This window comes from Chiloscyllium plagiosum, unplaced genomic scaffold (assembly GCF_037043375.1).
Source record: "Chiloscyllium plagiosum isolate Xiang-an unplaced genomic scaffold, Cpla_swu_hap1 HiC_scaffold_44, whole genome shotgun sequence".
Taxonomy (NCBI): domain Eukaryota; kingdom Metazoa; phylum Chordata; class Chondrichthyes; order Orectolobiformes; family Hemiscylliidae; genus Chiloscyllium; species Chiloscyllium plagiosum.
Window position 1 is genome coordinate 4,237,316 of NW_028270182.1, and position 15,127 is coordinate 4,252,442.

At 58.6% G+C, this 15,127-nt stretch overlaps 1 protein-coding gene across 1 annotated transcript in view; it reads left to right on the top strand.

Moving 5' to 3' along the window:
- Window positions 1–522: 522 nt before the first annotated feature.
- Window positions 523–15,127, top strand: part of mpdu1b (mannose-P-dolichol utilization defect 1b) — a 31,717-nt gene continuing 17,112 nt past the window's right edge. The window contains exons 1-5 of the mRNA XM_087982798.1: window positions 523–677; window positions 4,805–4,870; window positions 5,796–5,928; window positions 10,686–10,771; window positions 12,684–12,802. Coding sequence (XP_087838924.1) covers window positions 581–677; window positions 4,805–4,870; window positions 5,796–5,928; window positions 10,686–10,771; window positions 12,684–12,802 — 501 coding nt within the window. The 5' untranslated portion in view covers window positions 523–580. The remainder of the gene's footprint in view (window positions 678–4,804; window positions 4,871–5,795; window positions 5,929–10,685; window positions 10,772–12,683; window positions 12,803–15,127) is intronic.

Consider the following 15,127-nt stretch of genomic DNA (forward strand, 5'->3'; position numbering starts at 1 on the left):
AGAGATAGGGAGGGGTGTAGGGGCTGGAGGAGGTTACAGAGATAGGGAGGGGGTGTAGGGGCTGGAGGGGGTTACAGAGATAGGGAGGGGGGTGTAGGGGCTGGAGGGGGTTACAGAGATAGGGAGGGGGGTGTAGGGGCTGGAGGGGGTTACAGAGATAGGGAGGGGGGTGTAGGGGCTGGAGGGGGTTACAGAGATAGGGAGGGGGTGTAGGGGCTGGAGGGGGTTACAGAGATAGGGAGGGGGTGTAGGGGCTGGAGGGGGTTACAGAGATAGGGAGGGGGTGTAGGGGCTGGAGGGGGTTACAGAGATAGGGAGGGGTGTAGGGGCTGGAGGGGGTTACAGAGATAGGGAGGGGGTGGAGGGGGTTACAGAGATAGGGAGGGGGTGTAGGGGCTGGAGGGGGAGGTGATTGGTGTGAATGTGGTGCACAGAAAGATTCCAATCATGTTCAGGGGATCCTGGAGTGGGCGTGGCCAAGCCCCGGAACCATTCCGCCGGGGGGCGGGGCCGGGGGCCGTTGCGCCGCACGGACTCTTCCGGCGGCGGACCGGAAGCAGCCGATTCTCGGGCCGATCGAATGGCGGCCGCCGCGATGCTGAGATCGCTGGCGCTCAAATTCTTCCTGACGGAGAAATGCTACGAGGAATTCTTCCTGGAGTTTAACTTGTTGGATGGTGAGGAGTCGCGGAAAGGAATCGTCCCTCTGTCCGTCCCGGCATTTCTGGGCCGCGGGCTTTCATCCGTGGCTCGCCCCGATTGGCCCGTTCGAATCCGCAGTGGCCAATCCAAACGGGGCGGGCGGCCACCGGCTTCGCCATTGGCTCCCGCTGCCGTCCGTTAGGACGGAGCCCCGCCCTCTTAAAGACATTACGTCCCTCCAGTAATTTACGGTCCTTGGACCTTTAATGTTCCAGTCATTGGTTTCACCTGAACCTCCACCTGGTGGAAGATTCTAGAAGGGCTGCAGAATAAATAACTTCAGAGTTCACGGGTCAGCCATTTACAGCAGAGATGAGGAGGAATTTTTTTGGAGAGTTGTAGAATTCCTACAATGTGGGATCAGGCCATTCAGCCCTTCGGGAGTGCACTGACCCTCCAAATAGCATCCCACCTGGACCCATCTCACTCCCTGTAGCCCTGCATTTCCCATGATTAAGCCACCTAGCCTGCATATGCCTGGACACTACGGGAAATTTCCCACGGCCAATCCACTCTCACCTGCACATCTTTGGACTGTGGGAGGAAACCCACGCAGACGCGGGGAGAATGTGCAAACTCCACACAGACAGTCACCCGAGGCTGGAATCGAACCCGGGTCCCTGGCGCTGTGAGGCAGCAGTGCTGACCACTGAGCCCTCTCGGAGAGAATGACTCTTGACGGTTGTGGAAGCTAGTATGGTGGTGGCTGAGACAGACAGATTTTCAGCAAAAGTATCACACAGATTTTGGGCATTGGGGCAGGAAAGTGGAGCAAGCATGACGGGCTGAATGGCCCGTTCTCCACCTCCATCTTATGTTCTGGAGCTGTTGTTTGCCCTCTTGCCTCCTCTGTACAAATCTCTCTGCTCAGCCCCCAGTCTGCGAACAGAATAAAAGGCAAGCCCTCCCCACCCCACTGACACTGCCCTCGTCAGACTCTCCTGGGATGGGGACAGTGCCAGGTTAGGCCCCTATACCCCCTCCCTATCTTTGGAACCTCCTACACCCCCTCCCTATCTCTGTAACCCCCTCCAGCCCCTACACCCCCTTCCTATCTCTGTAATCTCCTCCAGCCCCTACACCCCCTCCCTATCTCTGTAACCCCCTCTAGCCCCTGCAGGGGCATGGGAACCCAGACTGTAGCTTTAGGGTGCAGGGCCTGGAGTGTAGGGAGGTTAGGAACATGGCATCAATTTCAAAGGAGGGTGCCTGTAAACAGGAAAGTGGCTTGAAGTGTGTATACTTCAATGCAAGAAGTATACGAAATAAGGTAGGTGAACGTGCAGCATGGGTTGGTACCTGGGACTTCGATGTTGTGGCTATTACGGAGACATGGCTAGAACAGGGACAGGATTGGCTGTTGCAGGTTCCAGGATTTAAATGTTTTAGTAGGGTCAGAGGTGGGGGTAAAAGAGGGGGAGGTGTGGCATTGCTTGTCAAAGATAGTATTACAGTGGTGGAAAGGACGATGGATGAGGACTTGCCATCTGAGGTAGTTTGGGCTGAGGTTAGGAATAGGAAAGGTGAGGTCACCCTGTTAGGAGTCTTTTACAGGCCTCTTAATAGTCCTAGAATCATTGAAGAAAGGATAGGGAAGGTGATTCAGGAGATGAGTGACAGTAATAGGGTGGTTGTTATGGGGGACTTTAACTTTCCTGATATTGATTGGGGAAGCTATAGCTCAAGTTCGTTAGATGGGTCGGTGTTTGTCCAATGTGTGCAGGAGGGTTTCCTGACACAATATGTAGATAGGCCAACAAGAGGTGAGGCCATACTGGATTTGGTTCTGGGTAATGAACCAGGCCAGGTGTTAGAATTAGAGGTAGATGAGCACTTTGGGGACAGTGACCACAATACGGTGACTTTTACTCTAGTGATGGAGAGGGATAAGTGTGCACTGCAGGGCAAGAGTTATAGCTGGGGTCAGGGAAATTATGATGCGGTGAGGCATGACTTAGGATATGTGGCTTGGAAAAGTAGACTCCAAGGCAAGAGTGTAAATGATATGTGGAGCTTGTTCAAGGAGCAACTATTGAGTGTCCTTGATAATTATGTACCTGTCAGGCAGGGAGGAAAGGGTCGTGCGAGGGAGCCGTGGTTTAATAAGGAATTGGAATCCCTTGTTAAATGGAAGAGGGCGGCCTATCTCAAGATGAGACGTGAAGGTTCAATTGGGGCGATTGAGAGTTATAGGGTAGCCAGGAAGGACCTGAAGAGAGAGCTAAGAGCAGCAAGGAGGGGACATGAAAGGTCCTTAGTCGGTAGGATTAGGGAAAACCCTAAGGCTTTCTATAGGTATGTTAGGAATAAAAGAATGACTAGGGTAGGAATTGGTCCAGTCAAGGATAGTAGTGGGAAGTTGCGTGTGGAGGCGGAAGAGATTGGGGAGACACTGAATGAATACTTTTCTTCAGTATTTACTCAGGAACAGGGCATTGTCGTCTATGTGAATACTGAGTCACAAATAAGTAGAATGGATGGCTTTGAGGTATGTAGAGAAGAGGTGTTGGAAATCCTGGAAAAGGTGAAAATAGATAAGTCCCCTGGGCCTGATGGCATTTATCCTAGGATTCTCTGGGAAGCAAGGGAGGAGATTGCAGAGCCATTGGCCTTGATTTTTATGTCCTCTTTGTCTACAGGAGTAGTGCCAGAAGACTGGAGGATAGCAAATGTGGTTCCCTTGTTCAAAAAGGGGAGTAGGGATAACCCTAGTAACTATAGGCCGGTGAGTCTCACTTCTGTTGTGGGCAAAGTCTTAGAGAGAATTGTAAGGGATAGGATTTATGAACATCTGGATAGGAATAATGTGATCAAGGATAGTCAGCATGGTTTTGTGAAGGGCAGGTCGTGCCTCACAAACCTTATTGAATTCTTTGAAAAGGTGACGAAGGAGGTTGATGAGGGGAAAGCGGTAGATGTGGTATATATGGATTTTAGTAAGGCGTTTGATAAGGTTCCCCATGGTAGGCTACTGCAGAAAATACGGAGATATGGCATTGAGGGTGAGTTGGAGGTTTGGATTAGGAATTGGCTGGATGGAAGAAGACAGAGGGTAGTAGTTGATGGCAAAGTTTCTTCATGGAGTGCCGTCACTAGCGGTGTTCCGCAAGGATCTGTTTTGGGACCATTGCAGTTTGTCATTTTTATAAATGACCTGGAAGAGGGGTTAGAAGGTTGGGTGAGCAAGTTTGCGGATGATACGAAAGTCGGAGGAGTTGTTGACCGTGAGGAAAGATGTGGCAGGTTACAGCAGGATATAGAGAAGCTGCAGAGCTGGGCAGAAAGGTGGCAAATGGAATTCAATGTAGCTAAGTGTGAGGTGATTCACTTTGGGAAGAATAACAAAAAGATGGGGTACTGGGCTAATGGTCGGATACTTGGTAATGTGGATGAGCAGAGGGATCTTGGTGTCCATGTACACAGATCTCTGAAAGTTGCCACCCAGGTAAATAGTGCGGTGAGGAAGGCATATGGCGTACTGGCTTTTATTGGTAGAAGAATTGAGTTCCGGAGCCCTGAGGTCATGTTGCAGTTGTATAAGACTCTGGTGCGGCCGCATCTGGAGTATTGTGTGCAGTTTTGGTCGCCATACTATAGGAAGGATGTGGAGGCACTGGAACGGGTGCAGAGGAGGTTTACCAGGATGTTGCCTGGTATGGAAGGAAGATCGTATGAGGAAAGACTGAGACACTTGGGTCTGTTTTCATTAGAGAAAAGAAGGTTTAGGGGTGACTTGATTGAGGTGTACAAGATGATTAGGGGGTTAGATAGGGTTGACAGTGTGAACCTTTTCCCGCGTATGGAGTCGGGTATTACAAGGGGGCATAGCTTTAAATTAAGGGGGGGGTAGATATAGGACTGAAGTTAGGGGTAGGTTCTTCACTCAGCGAGTCGTAAGTTCATGGAATGCCCTGCCAGTAGCAGTGGTGGACTCTCCCTCTTTATGGGCATTTAAGCGGGCATTGGATAGGCATATGGAGGATAGTGGGCTAGTGTAGGTTAGGTGGGCTTGGATCGGCGCAACATCGAGGGCCAAAGGGCCTGAACTGCACTGTATTCTTCTATGTCCTAACACTGCTTCTGTTTTTGCTTTTGTCTCCAGTTCCCTGCCTGAAACTTCTGCTCAGCAAAGTCCTGGGACTGTCCATCATCGCAGGATCAGTGATGGGTACGTGAGTCCGGAACCAATCAGGTCCCATCAATTTATTCATTCTCGCTGCGGGGGGGGTTCACTCTCCGTTTCCTGGCCCCTGTTGCCCTGAGGCTGGTTTCCTGAGCCAGTCCAGGGAAAGTGAACAGCAAAGGGTGGGGCATTTCAACACAAGGGGGCATCGGAATGAGGAGAGGGCTGTTTTCCCTGGAGCGTCGGAGCTGAGGGGGTGCCCTTATAAAATCATGAGGGGCGTGGATAGGATAAATAGACAAAGTCTTTTCCCTGGGGTTGGGGAGTCCAGAACTAGAGGGCATAGGTTTAGGGTGAGAGGGGAAAGATATGAAAGAGACCTAAGGGGCAACGTTTTCACACAGAGGGTGGTACGTGTATGGAATGAGCTGCCAGAGGAAGTGGGGGAGGCTGGTACAATTGCAACATTTAAAAGGCATTTGTTTGGGTATATGAATAGGAAGGGTTTGGAGGGATATGGGCCGGGTGCTGGCAGGTGGGACTGGTTTAGTTTGAGATAATGGTTGGCCAGGACTGGTTGGGCCGAAGGGTCTGTTTCTGTGCTCTATGATGCTATCTGGATTTTCCAGTTGCAGAGTCTTGCCTGGCCCTGGAGCTCTGGAATTCCCCTTTTCCTAAACCTGTCCTCCGTTAAACTGAACTCTCTCCCGCGTGCAAGGTTACTGCTCGAGTCTCACTCTTCTGCGTCTGACGATGTGGCATTTCAGGAGGTTTTACTAAATCTCAGGTGCTATATAAATGCAGCTTGTGTTGGAAGTTGCTCGGCCCCGTTTTCCCGTTGGGGAATGTTGCTGGTTGGGAGGGAGGATCCGAGTGGGAAGCTGATGTCGGAGTGAGGGTGGGGATGGTCAGTCCACAGGGTCCCCACTGGCTGTAGATTGAGAGTGAGCTTGCTGTCTTCTTTTTCCAGTCAAACTCCCTCAGATATTAAAGATTGTGAGGGCGCAGAGCACGGAGGGCCTCAACTTTAACTCTATCCTCCTGGAAATGCTAGCCATCACCGGCACCATGGTTTACGGGATGAGGAACTATTTCCCCTTCAGGTACGTCCAATTTCCAACTCCCAAACCGGTCATTTGGCACCTCAGCCAAGAGTGGGTCCCACAATCCCAACCCCCTCTCTCCCCAATCCCCAGGGGAGAGCGAGTCCTGCAATCCCAACCCCCTCTCTCCCCATTCCCCAGGGGAGAGCGACTCCCACAATCCCAACCCCCTCTCTCCCCAATTCCCAGGGGAGAGCGACTCCCACAATCCCAACCCCCTCTCTCCCCAATTCCCAGGGGAGAGCGAGTCCTGCAATCCCAACCCCCTCTCTCCCCATTCCCCAGGGGAGAGCGACTCCCACAATCCCAACCCCCTCTCTCCCCAATTCCCAGGGGAGAGCGAGTCCTGCAATCCCAACCCCCTCTCTCCCCATTCCCCAGGGGAGAGCGAGTCCTGCAATCCCAACCCCCTCTCTCCCCATTCCCCAGGGGAGAGCGAGTCCTGCAATCCCAACCCCCTCTCTCCCCAATTCCAAGGGGAGAGCGAGTCCTACAATCCCAAACCCCTCTCTCCCCAATCCCCAGGGGAGAGCGAGTCCCACAATCCCAACCCCCTCTCTCCCCATTCCCCAAGGGAGAGCGAGTCCGGAATTCCCAACCCGGTCTCTCTCCCCATTCCCCAGGGGAGAACGAGTCCCGCATTCCCAACCCCCACTCTCACCATTCCCCAGGGGTGAGCAAGTCCCACAATCCCAAACCCCTCTCTCCCAATTCCCCGAGGGAACGAGTCCCACAATCCCAACCCCCTCTCTCCCAATTCCCTGAGGGAAGGAGTCCCACAATCCCAACCCCCTCTCTCCCCATTCCTCAGGGGAGAGTGAGTCCCACAATCCCAACCCCCTCTCTTCCCATTCCACAGGGGAGAGCGAGTCCCACAATCCCAACCCCCTCTCTCCCCAATCCCCAGGGGAGAGCGAGTCCCACAATCCCAACCCCCTCTCTCCCAATTCCCCGAGGGAACGAGTCCCACAATCCCAACCCCCTCTCTCTCAATTCCCTGAGGGAATGCGTCCCACAATCCCAACCCCCTCTCTCCCCATTCCCCAGGGGAGAGCGAGTCCCACATTCCCAACCCCCTCTCTCCCCATTCCCCAGGGGATCGCGAGTCCCACAATCCCAACCCCCTCTCTCCCAATTCCCTAGGGGAGAGCGAGTCCCACAATCCCAACCCCCTCTCACCCCTTCTCTAGGGGAGATCGTGTCCCGCATTCCCAACCACCTCTCTCCCCATTCCCCAGGGGAGAGCGAGTCCCACATTCCCAACCCCCTCTCTCCCCATTCCCTAGGGGAGAGCAAGACACACAATCACAACCCCCTCTCTCCCCATTCCCCAGGGGAGAGCGAGTCCCACAATCGCAACCCCCTCTCTCCCAATTTCCCGAGGGAACGAGTCCCACAATCCCAACCCCCTCTCTCCCCAATCCCCAGGGGAGAGCGAGTCCCACATTCCCAACCCCCTTTCTCCCAATTCCCCAGGGGAGAGCGAGTCCCACAATCCCAACCCCCCCTCTCTCCATTCCCAGGGGTGAGCGAGTCCCACAATCCCAACCCCCTCTCTCCCCATTCCCCAGGGGAGAGCGAGTCCCACAATCCCAATCCCCTCTCTCCCCATTCCCCAGGGGAGAGCGAGTCCCACATTCCCAACCCACTTTCTCCCAATTCCCCAGGGGAGAGCGAGTCCCGCATTCCCAATCCCCTCTCTCCCCATTCCCCAGGGGAAAGCGAGTCCCACAATCCCAACCCCCCCTCTCCCCATTCCCAGGGGTGGGCGAGTCCCACAATCCCAACCCCCTCTCTCCCAATTCCACAGGGGAGAGCGAGTCCCGCATTCCCAACCCCCTCTCTCCCCAATCCCCAGGGGAGAGCGAGTCCCACAATCCCAACCCCCTCTCTCCCCATTCCCCAGCGGAGCACGAGTCCCACAATCCCAATCCCCTCTCTCCCCATTCCCCAGGGGAGAGCGAGTCCCGCATTCCCAATCCCCTCTCTCCCCATTCCCCAGGGGAGAGCGAGTCCCACATTCCCAACCCCCTCTCTCCCCATTCCCCAGGGGAGAGCGAGTCCCACATCCCAACCCCCTCTCTCCCCATTCAACAGGGGAGAGCGAGTCCCACAATCCCAACCCCCTCTCTCCCCATTCCCCAGGGGTGAGCGAGTCCCACAATCCCAACCCCCTCTCTCACCATTCCCCAGGGGTGAGCGAGTCCCACAATCCCAACCCCCTCTCTCCCCATTCCCTAGGGGAGAGCGAGTCCCACAATCCCAACCCCCTCTCTCCCAATTCCCCGAGGGAACGAGTCCCACAATCCCAACCCCCTCTCTCCCAATTCCCCGAGGGAACGAGTCCCACAATCCCAACCCCCTCTCTCCCCATTCCCCAGGGGAGAGCGAGTCCCACAATCCCAACCCCCTCTCTCCCCATTCCTCAGGGGAGAGCGAGTCCCGCATTCCCAACCCCCTCTCTCCCCAATCCTCAGGGGAGAGCGAGTCCCGCATTCCCAACCCCCTCTCTCCCCAATCCCCAGGGGAGAGCGAGTCCCGCATTCCCAACCCCCTCTCTCCCCAATCCCCAGGGGAGAGCGAGTCCCACAATCCCAACCCCCTCTCTCCCCAATCCCCAGGGGAGAGCGAGTCCCACATTCGCAACCCCCTCTCTCCCCATTCCCTAGGGGAGAGCGAGTCCCACATCCCAACCCCCTCTCTCCCCATTCAACAGGGGAGAGCGAGTCCCGCATTCCCAACCCCCTCTCTCCCCATTCCCCAGGGGAGAGCAAGTCCCACAATCCCAACCCCCTCTCTCCCAATTCCCCGAGGGAACGAGTCCCACAATCCCAACCCCCTCTCTCCCCAATCCCCAGGGGAGAGCGAGTCCCACAATCCCAACCCCCTCTCTCCCCATTCCCCAGGGGAGAGCGAGTCCCACAATCCCAACCCCCTCTCTCCCCATTCCCCAGGGGAGAGCGAGTCCTGCAATCCCAACCCCCTCTCTCCCCATTCCCCAGGGGTGAGCGAGTCCCACATTCCCAACCCCCTCTCTCCCCAATCCCCAGGGGAGAGCGAGTCCCACAATCCCAACCCCCTCTCTCCCCATTCCCCAGGGGAGAGCGAGTCCCACAATCCCAACCCCCTCTCTCCCCAATCCCCAGGGGAGAGCAAGTCCCACAATCCGCACCTCCTCCCCATTCCCCAGGGGTGAGCGAGTCCCACATTCCCAACCCCCTCTCTCCCCAATCCCCAGGGGAGAGCGAGTCCCGCATTCCCAACCCCCTCTCTCCCCAATCCCCAGGGGAGAGCGAGTCCCGCATTCCCAACCCCCTCTCTCCCCAATCCCCAGGGGAGAGCGAGTCCCGCATTCCCAACCCCCTCTCTCCCCAATCCCCAGGGGAGAGCGAGTCCCACAATCCCAACCCCCTCTCTCCCCAATCCCCAGGGGAGAGCGAGTCCCACATTCGCAATCCCCTCTCTCCCCATTCCCTAGGGGAGAGCGAGTCCCACATCCCAACCCCCTCTCTCCCCATTCAACAGGGGAGAGCGAGTCCCGCATTCCCAACCCCCTCTCTCCCCATTCCCCAGGGGAGAGCAAGTCCCACAATCCCAACCCCCTCTCTCCCAATTCCCCGAGGGAACGAGTCCCACAATCCCAACCCCCTCTCTCCCCAATCCCCAGGGGAGAGCGAGTCCCACAATCCCAACCCCCTCTCTCCCCATTCCCCAGGGGAGAGCGAGTCCCACAATCCCAACCCCCTCTCTCCCCATTCCCCAGGGGAGAGCGAGTCCTGCAATCCCAACCCCCTCTCTCCCCATTCCCCAGGGGTGAGCGAGTCCCACATTCCCAACCCCCTCTCTCCCCAATCCCCAGGGGAGAGCGAGTCCCACAATCCCAACCCCCTCTCTCCCCATTCCCCAGGGGTGAGCGAGTCCCGCATTCCCAATCCCCTCTCTCCCCAATCCCCAGGGGAGAGCGAGTCCCACAATCCCAACCCCCTCTCTCCCCATTCCCCAGGGGAGAGCGAGTCCCACAATCCCAACCCCCTCTCTCCCCATTCAACAGGGGAGAGCGAGTCCCGCATTCCCAACCCCCTCTCTCCCCATTCCCCAGGGGAGAGCAAGTCCCACAATCCCAACCCCCTCTCTCCCCAATCCCCAGGGGAGAGCGAGTCCCACAATCCGCACCTCCTCCCCATTCCCCAGGGGTGAGCGAGTCCCACAATCCGCACCTCCTCCCCACCCCTTTCACCCCACTCCCTGTGGGAGTGGGTCCCACACTACTCCCACACCCCCCACCACACCCCCACTCCTACCGAGAGCGAAACCCACGTTCCCAACGGGATTTATCCGTGACTGTCTGACATTGACAGTTCCGAGTTCTGGCCACTTGGAAGCAGACCGGAGAGAGTGAGTCGGAGTGTTTCAGGCTGGTGTTGGTGACTGACGGGACACTGACCAGGCACGGGGTTAGCGATGTGCAGTCACCTCGTACCCAGTGTACTCTGAGACACTGCACTGTGAGATAGACTGGATGTTGGTGGCCCTTAAGGACTGGCCCTGATTCTGTGAAATATTAACGTCAGTGAGTGGCAGAGGATGGGAGACACTAAGACAGTGGTGTTCTCTGATGGGGTGGGGTGGGGGGGGAAGGGGGGGTTGTGTTTAGGTGGTGTGCCTGCTTCTGTCAGTCCTTGCTAACCCACACGGTGATGCCAGGGGGTGGTTACACTGACTAGGTCTCCTCCCTCTCTGTCTCTCTCTCTCTGCAGCTCCTGGGGTGAGGCGTTGTTCCTGATGCTGCAGACCCTAACCATTGGCTTTCTGATCCTGCATTACAGTGGCCAGACACAAACAGGTACGTTCCCCGTCCCTGTCCCCGTCCCTGCACCCTCACCTCGAGGGCTCAGACCCCACAGTGCAGGAAGCTGCCACTTTCTCACTCTTCACTGGGGGGGGTGGGTAAATGCAGGGGGACAGGAGGGGGTTTGCTGGAAACTGGGACGCTCCCTGAGAGATTGGGTGATGCCTCCATCAGCTTCGGATACGGGGGTGGGGGGGGGGGGCAGGCGGGGGGGAAGGGGAGGTACCAGCTTTCACCTCAGAGTGAGACCATCGCATGTTCACTGGGATGGGGGTGCACTCCAGATCGGGAGGTGCTGAGACAGACCAGATCCCAGCAGGGCCCAGGTCACTGGGTCACCCACTCACCAAATCCCAGGTCACTGGGTCACCCACTCATCAAATCCCAGCAGGGCCCAGGTCACTGGGTTACTCACTCACCAAATCCCAGGTCACTGGGTCACCCACTCACCAAATCCCAGCAGGGCCCAGGTCACTGGGTCACTCGCTCACCACATCCCAGCAGGGCCCAGGTCACTGGGTCACTCGCTCACCACATCCCAGCAGGGCCCAGGTCACTGGGTCACTCGCTCACCACATCCCAGCAGGGCCCAGGTCACTGGGTCACTCGCTCACCACATCCCAGCAGGGCCTGGGTCACTCGCTCACTGGATCCCAGCAGGGCATGGGTCACTGGGTCACTCACTCACTAGATCCCAGCAGGGCACAGGTCACTGGGTTACCCACTCACCAAATCCCAGCAGGGCCCAGGTCACTGGGTTACTCACTCACCAAATCCCAGGTCACTGGGTCACCCACTCACCAAATCCCAGCAGGGCCCAGGTCACTGGGTCACTCGCTCACCACATCCCAGCAGGGCCCAGGTCACTGGGTCACTCGCTCACCACATCCCAGCAGGGCCCAGGTCACTGGGTCACTCGCTCACCACATCCCAGCAGGGCCTGGGTCACTCGCTCACTGGATCCCAGCAGGGCATGGGTCACTGGGTCACTCACTCACTAGATCCCAGCAGGGCACAGGTCACTGGGTTACCCACTCACCAAATCCCAGCAGGGCCTGGGTCACTGGGTCACCCACTCACCAAATCCCAGCAGGGCCCACGTCACTGGGTCACTCGCTCACTGGATCCCAGCAGGGCCCGAGTCACTGGGTCACTCGCTCACTAGATCCCAGCTGTGGGCCTGAAAAGTGGTGCCCTTTGACCTTTGTTTGGGAGCCTGGGGTGTGACCTTTCAGAGTAGTAGTTGGGGATCAGAGCAAGTCAGTTCGAAATGGTTTAATGGCCCACACCCTCTTTCTGTTTCTGTTTGTATGTGTATGTCTCTCTCTCTTCTCTCTGTCTGTCCATCTCTTTCTCTCTCTGTATGTGTGTCTGTTTTTCTGTGCCTGTCTCTCTCGATATCTGTGATTTTTTTCCTTGTCTCTCTCTGCGTGCGTCTCTCTTTCTCTCTCTGCACATGTCTATATCTCTCTCTGCGTGCGTGTGTCTCTCCCTCCCTCTCTCTGTCTGTCTCTTTCTCTGCGTGTGTGTTTCTCTCTCTCTGCGTGTGTGTTTCTCTCTCTCTGTGTGTCTGTCTGTCTCAATTACTGTGTCTCTCTCTGCATGTATGTCTGTCTGCGTGTGTCTTTCTCTCTCACTGTGTGTCTCTCCCTCTCTACGTGTGGGTGTGTCTCTATCTCTCTCTCCCTCTCTGCATATGTCTCCCTCTCTGAGTTTATTTGTGTCTCTCTCTGTCTCTCTCTGTCTCTCTCTGTCTCTCTCTCTGTCTCTCTCTCTGTCTCTCTCTCTGTCTCTCTCTCTGTCTCTCTCTCTGTCTCTCTCTCTCTCTCTATCGTTCTCTCTCTCTCTCTCTCTATATGAACTGTTCCAATCCCTGTTCTCTCTTATCCCCCCACCCCCTGCTCAGGTGTGAGCTGTTTGCTGGTTTACCTCGCTATGCTGATCCTTCTGCTGTCACCTCTGACCCCGTTGAAGGTCGTGACCTTACTCCAGGCCCTCAATCTGCCTGCAATCATGGTCAGCCGGGTAAGAACCAATCCCGTTTACTGAGGGTACCTTCATTGACATAGCGCCTCTGGCCACCCCAGGGAGACAGCCTCAAACCCCTTCGCAGCCAGTGCAGTCAGCGCTGACCCTCCGACAGTGCGGCGCTCCCTCAGCGCTGACCCTCCGACAGTGCGGCGCTCCCTCAGCGCTGACCCTCCGACAGTGCGGCGCTCCCTCAGCGCTGACCCTCCGACAGTGCGGCGCTCCCTCAGCGCTGACCCTCCGACAGTGCGGCGCTCCCTCAGCGCTGACCCTCCGACAGTGCGGCGCTCCCTCAGCGCTGACCCTCCGACAGTGCGGCGCTCCCTCAGCGCTGACCCTCCGACAGTGCGGCGCTCCCTCAGCGCTGACCCTCCGACAGTGCGGCGCTCCCTCAGCGCTGACCCTCCGACAGTGCGGCGCTCCCTCAGCGCTGACCCTCCGACAGTGCGGCGCTCCCTCAGCGCTGACCCTCCGACAGTGCGGCGCTCCCTCAGCGCTGACCCTCCGACAGTGCGGCGCTCCCTCAGCGCTGACCCTCCGACAGTGCGGCGCTCCCTCAGCGCTGACCCTCCGACAGTGCGGCGCTCCCTCAGCGCTGACCCTCCGACAGTGCGGCGCTCCCTCAGCGCTGACCCTCCGACAGTGCGGCGCTCCCTCAGCGCTGACCCTCCGACAGTGCGGCGCTCCCTCAGCGCTGACCCTCCGACAGTGCGGCGCTCCCTCAGCGCTGACCCTCCGACAGTGCGGCGCTCCCTCAGCGCTGACCCTCCGACAGTGCGGCGCTCCCTCAGCGCTGACCCTCCGACAGTGCGGCGCTCCCTCAGCGCTGACCCTCCGACAGTGCGGTGATCCCCTGACCCTCCGACAGTGCGGCGCTCCCTCAGCGCTGACCCTCCGACAGTGCGGCGCTCCCTCAGCGCTGACCCTCCGACAGTGCGGCGCTCCCTCAGCGCTGACCCTCCGACAGTGCGGCGCTCCCTCTGACAGTGCGGCGCTCCCTCAGCACTGACCCTCCGACAGTGCGGTGATCCCCTGACCCTCCGACAGTGCGGCGCTCCCTCAGCGCTGACCCTCCGACAGTGCGGCGCTCCCTCAGCGCTGACCCTCCGACAGTGCGGCGCTCCCTCAGCGCTGACCCTCCGACAGTGCGGCGCTCCCTCAGCGCTGACCCTCCGACAGTGCGGCGCTCCCTCAGCGCTGACCCTCCGACAGTGCGGCGCTCCCTCAGCGCTGACCCTCCGACAGTGCGGCGCTCCCTCAGCGCTGACCCTCCGACAGTGCGGTGATCCCCTGACCCTCCGACAGTGCGGCGCTCCCTCAGCGCTGACCCTCCGACAGTGCGGCGCTCCCTCAGCGCTGACCCTCCGACAGTGCGGTGATCCCCTGACCCTCCGACAGTGCGGCGCTCCCTCAGCGCTGACCCTCCGACAGTGCGGCGCTCCCTCAGCGCTGACCCTCCGACAGTGCGGCGCTCCCTCTGACAGTGCGGCGCTCCCTCAGCACTGACCCTCCGACAGTGCGGTGATCCCCTGACCCTCCGACAGTGCGGCGCTCCCTCAGCGCTGACCCTCCGACAGTGCGGCGCTCCCTCAGCGCTGACCCTCCGACAGTGCGGCGCTCCCTCAGCGCTGACCCTCCGACAGTGCGGCGCTCCCTCAGCGCTGACCCTCCGACAGTGCGGCGCTCCCTCAGCGCTGACCCTCCGACAGTGCGGCGCTCCCTCAGCGCTGACCCTCCGACAGTGCGGCGCTCCCTCAGCGCTGACCCTCCGACAGTGCGGCGCTCCCTCAGCGCTGACCCTCCGACAGTGCGGCGCTCCCTCAGCGCTGACCCTCCGACAGTGCGGCGCTCCCTCAGCGCTGACCCTCCGACAGTGCGGTGATCCCCTGACCCTCCGACAGTGCGGCGCTCCCTCAGCGCTGACCCTCTGACAGTGCGGCGCTCCCTCAGCGCTGACCCTCCGACAGTGCGGCGCTCCCTCTGACAGTGCGGCGCTCCCTCAGCACTGACCCTCCGACAGTGCGGTGATCCCCTGACCCTCCGACAGTGCGGCGCTCCCTCAGCGCTGACCCTCCGACAGTGCGGCGCTCCCTCAGCGCTGACCCTCCGACAGTGCGGCGCTCCCTCAGCGCTGACCCTCCGACAGTGCGGCGCTCCCTCAGCGCTGACCCTCCGACAGTGCGGCGCTCCCTCTGACAGTGCGGCGCTCCCTCAGCACTGACCCTCCGACAGTGCGGTGATCCCCTGACCCTCCGACAGTGCGGCGCTCCCTCAGCGCTGACCCTCCGACAGTGCGGCGCTCCCTCAGCGCTGACCCTCCGA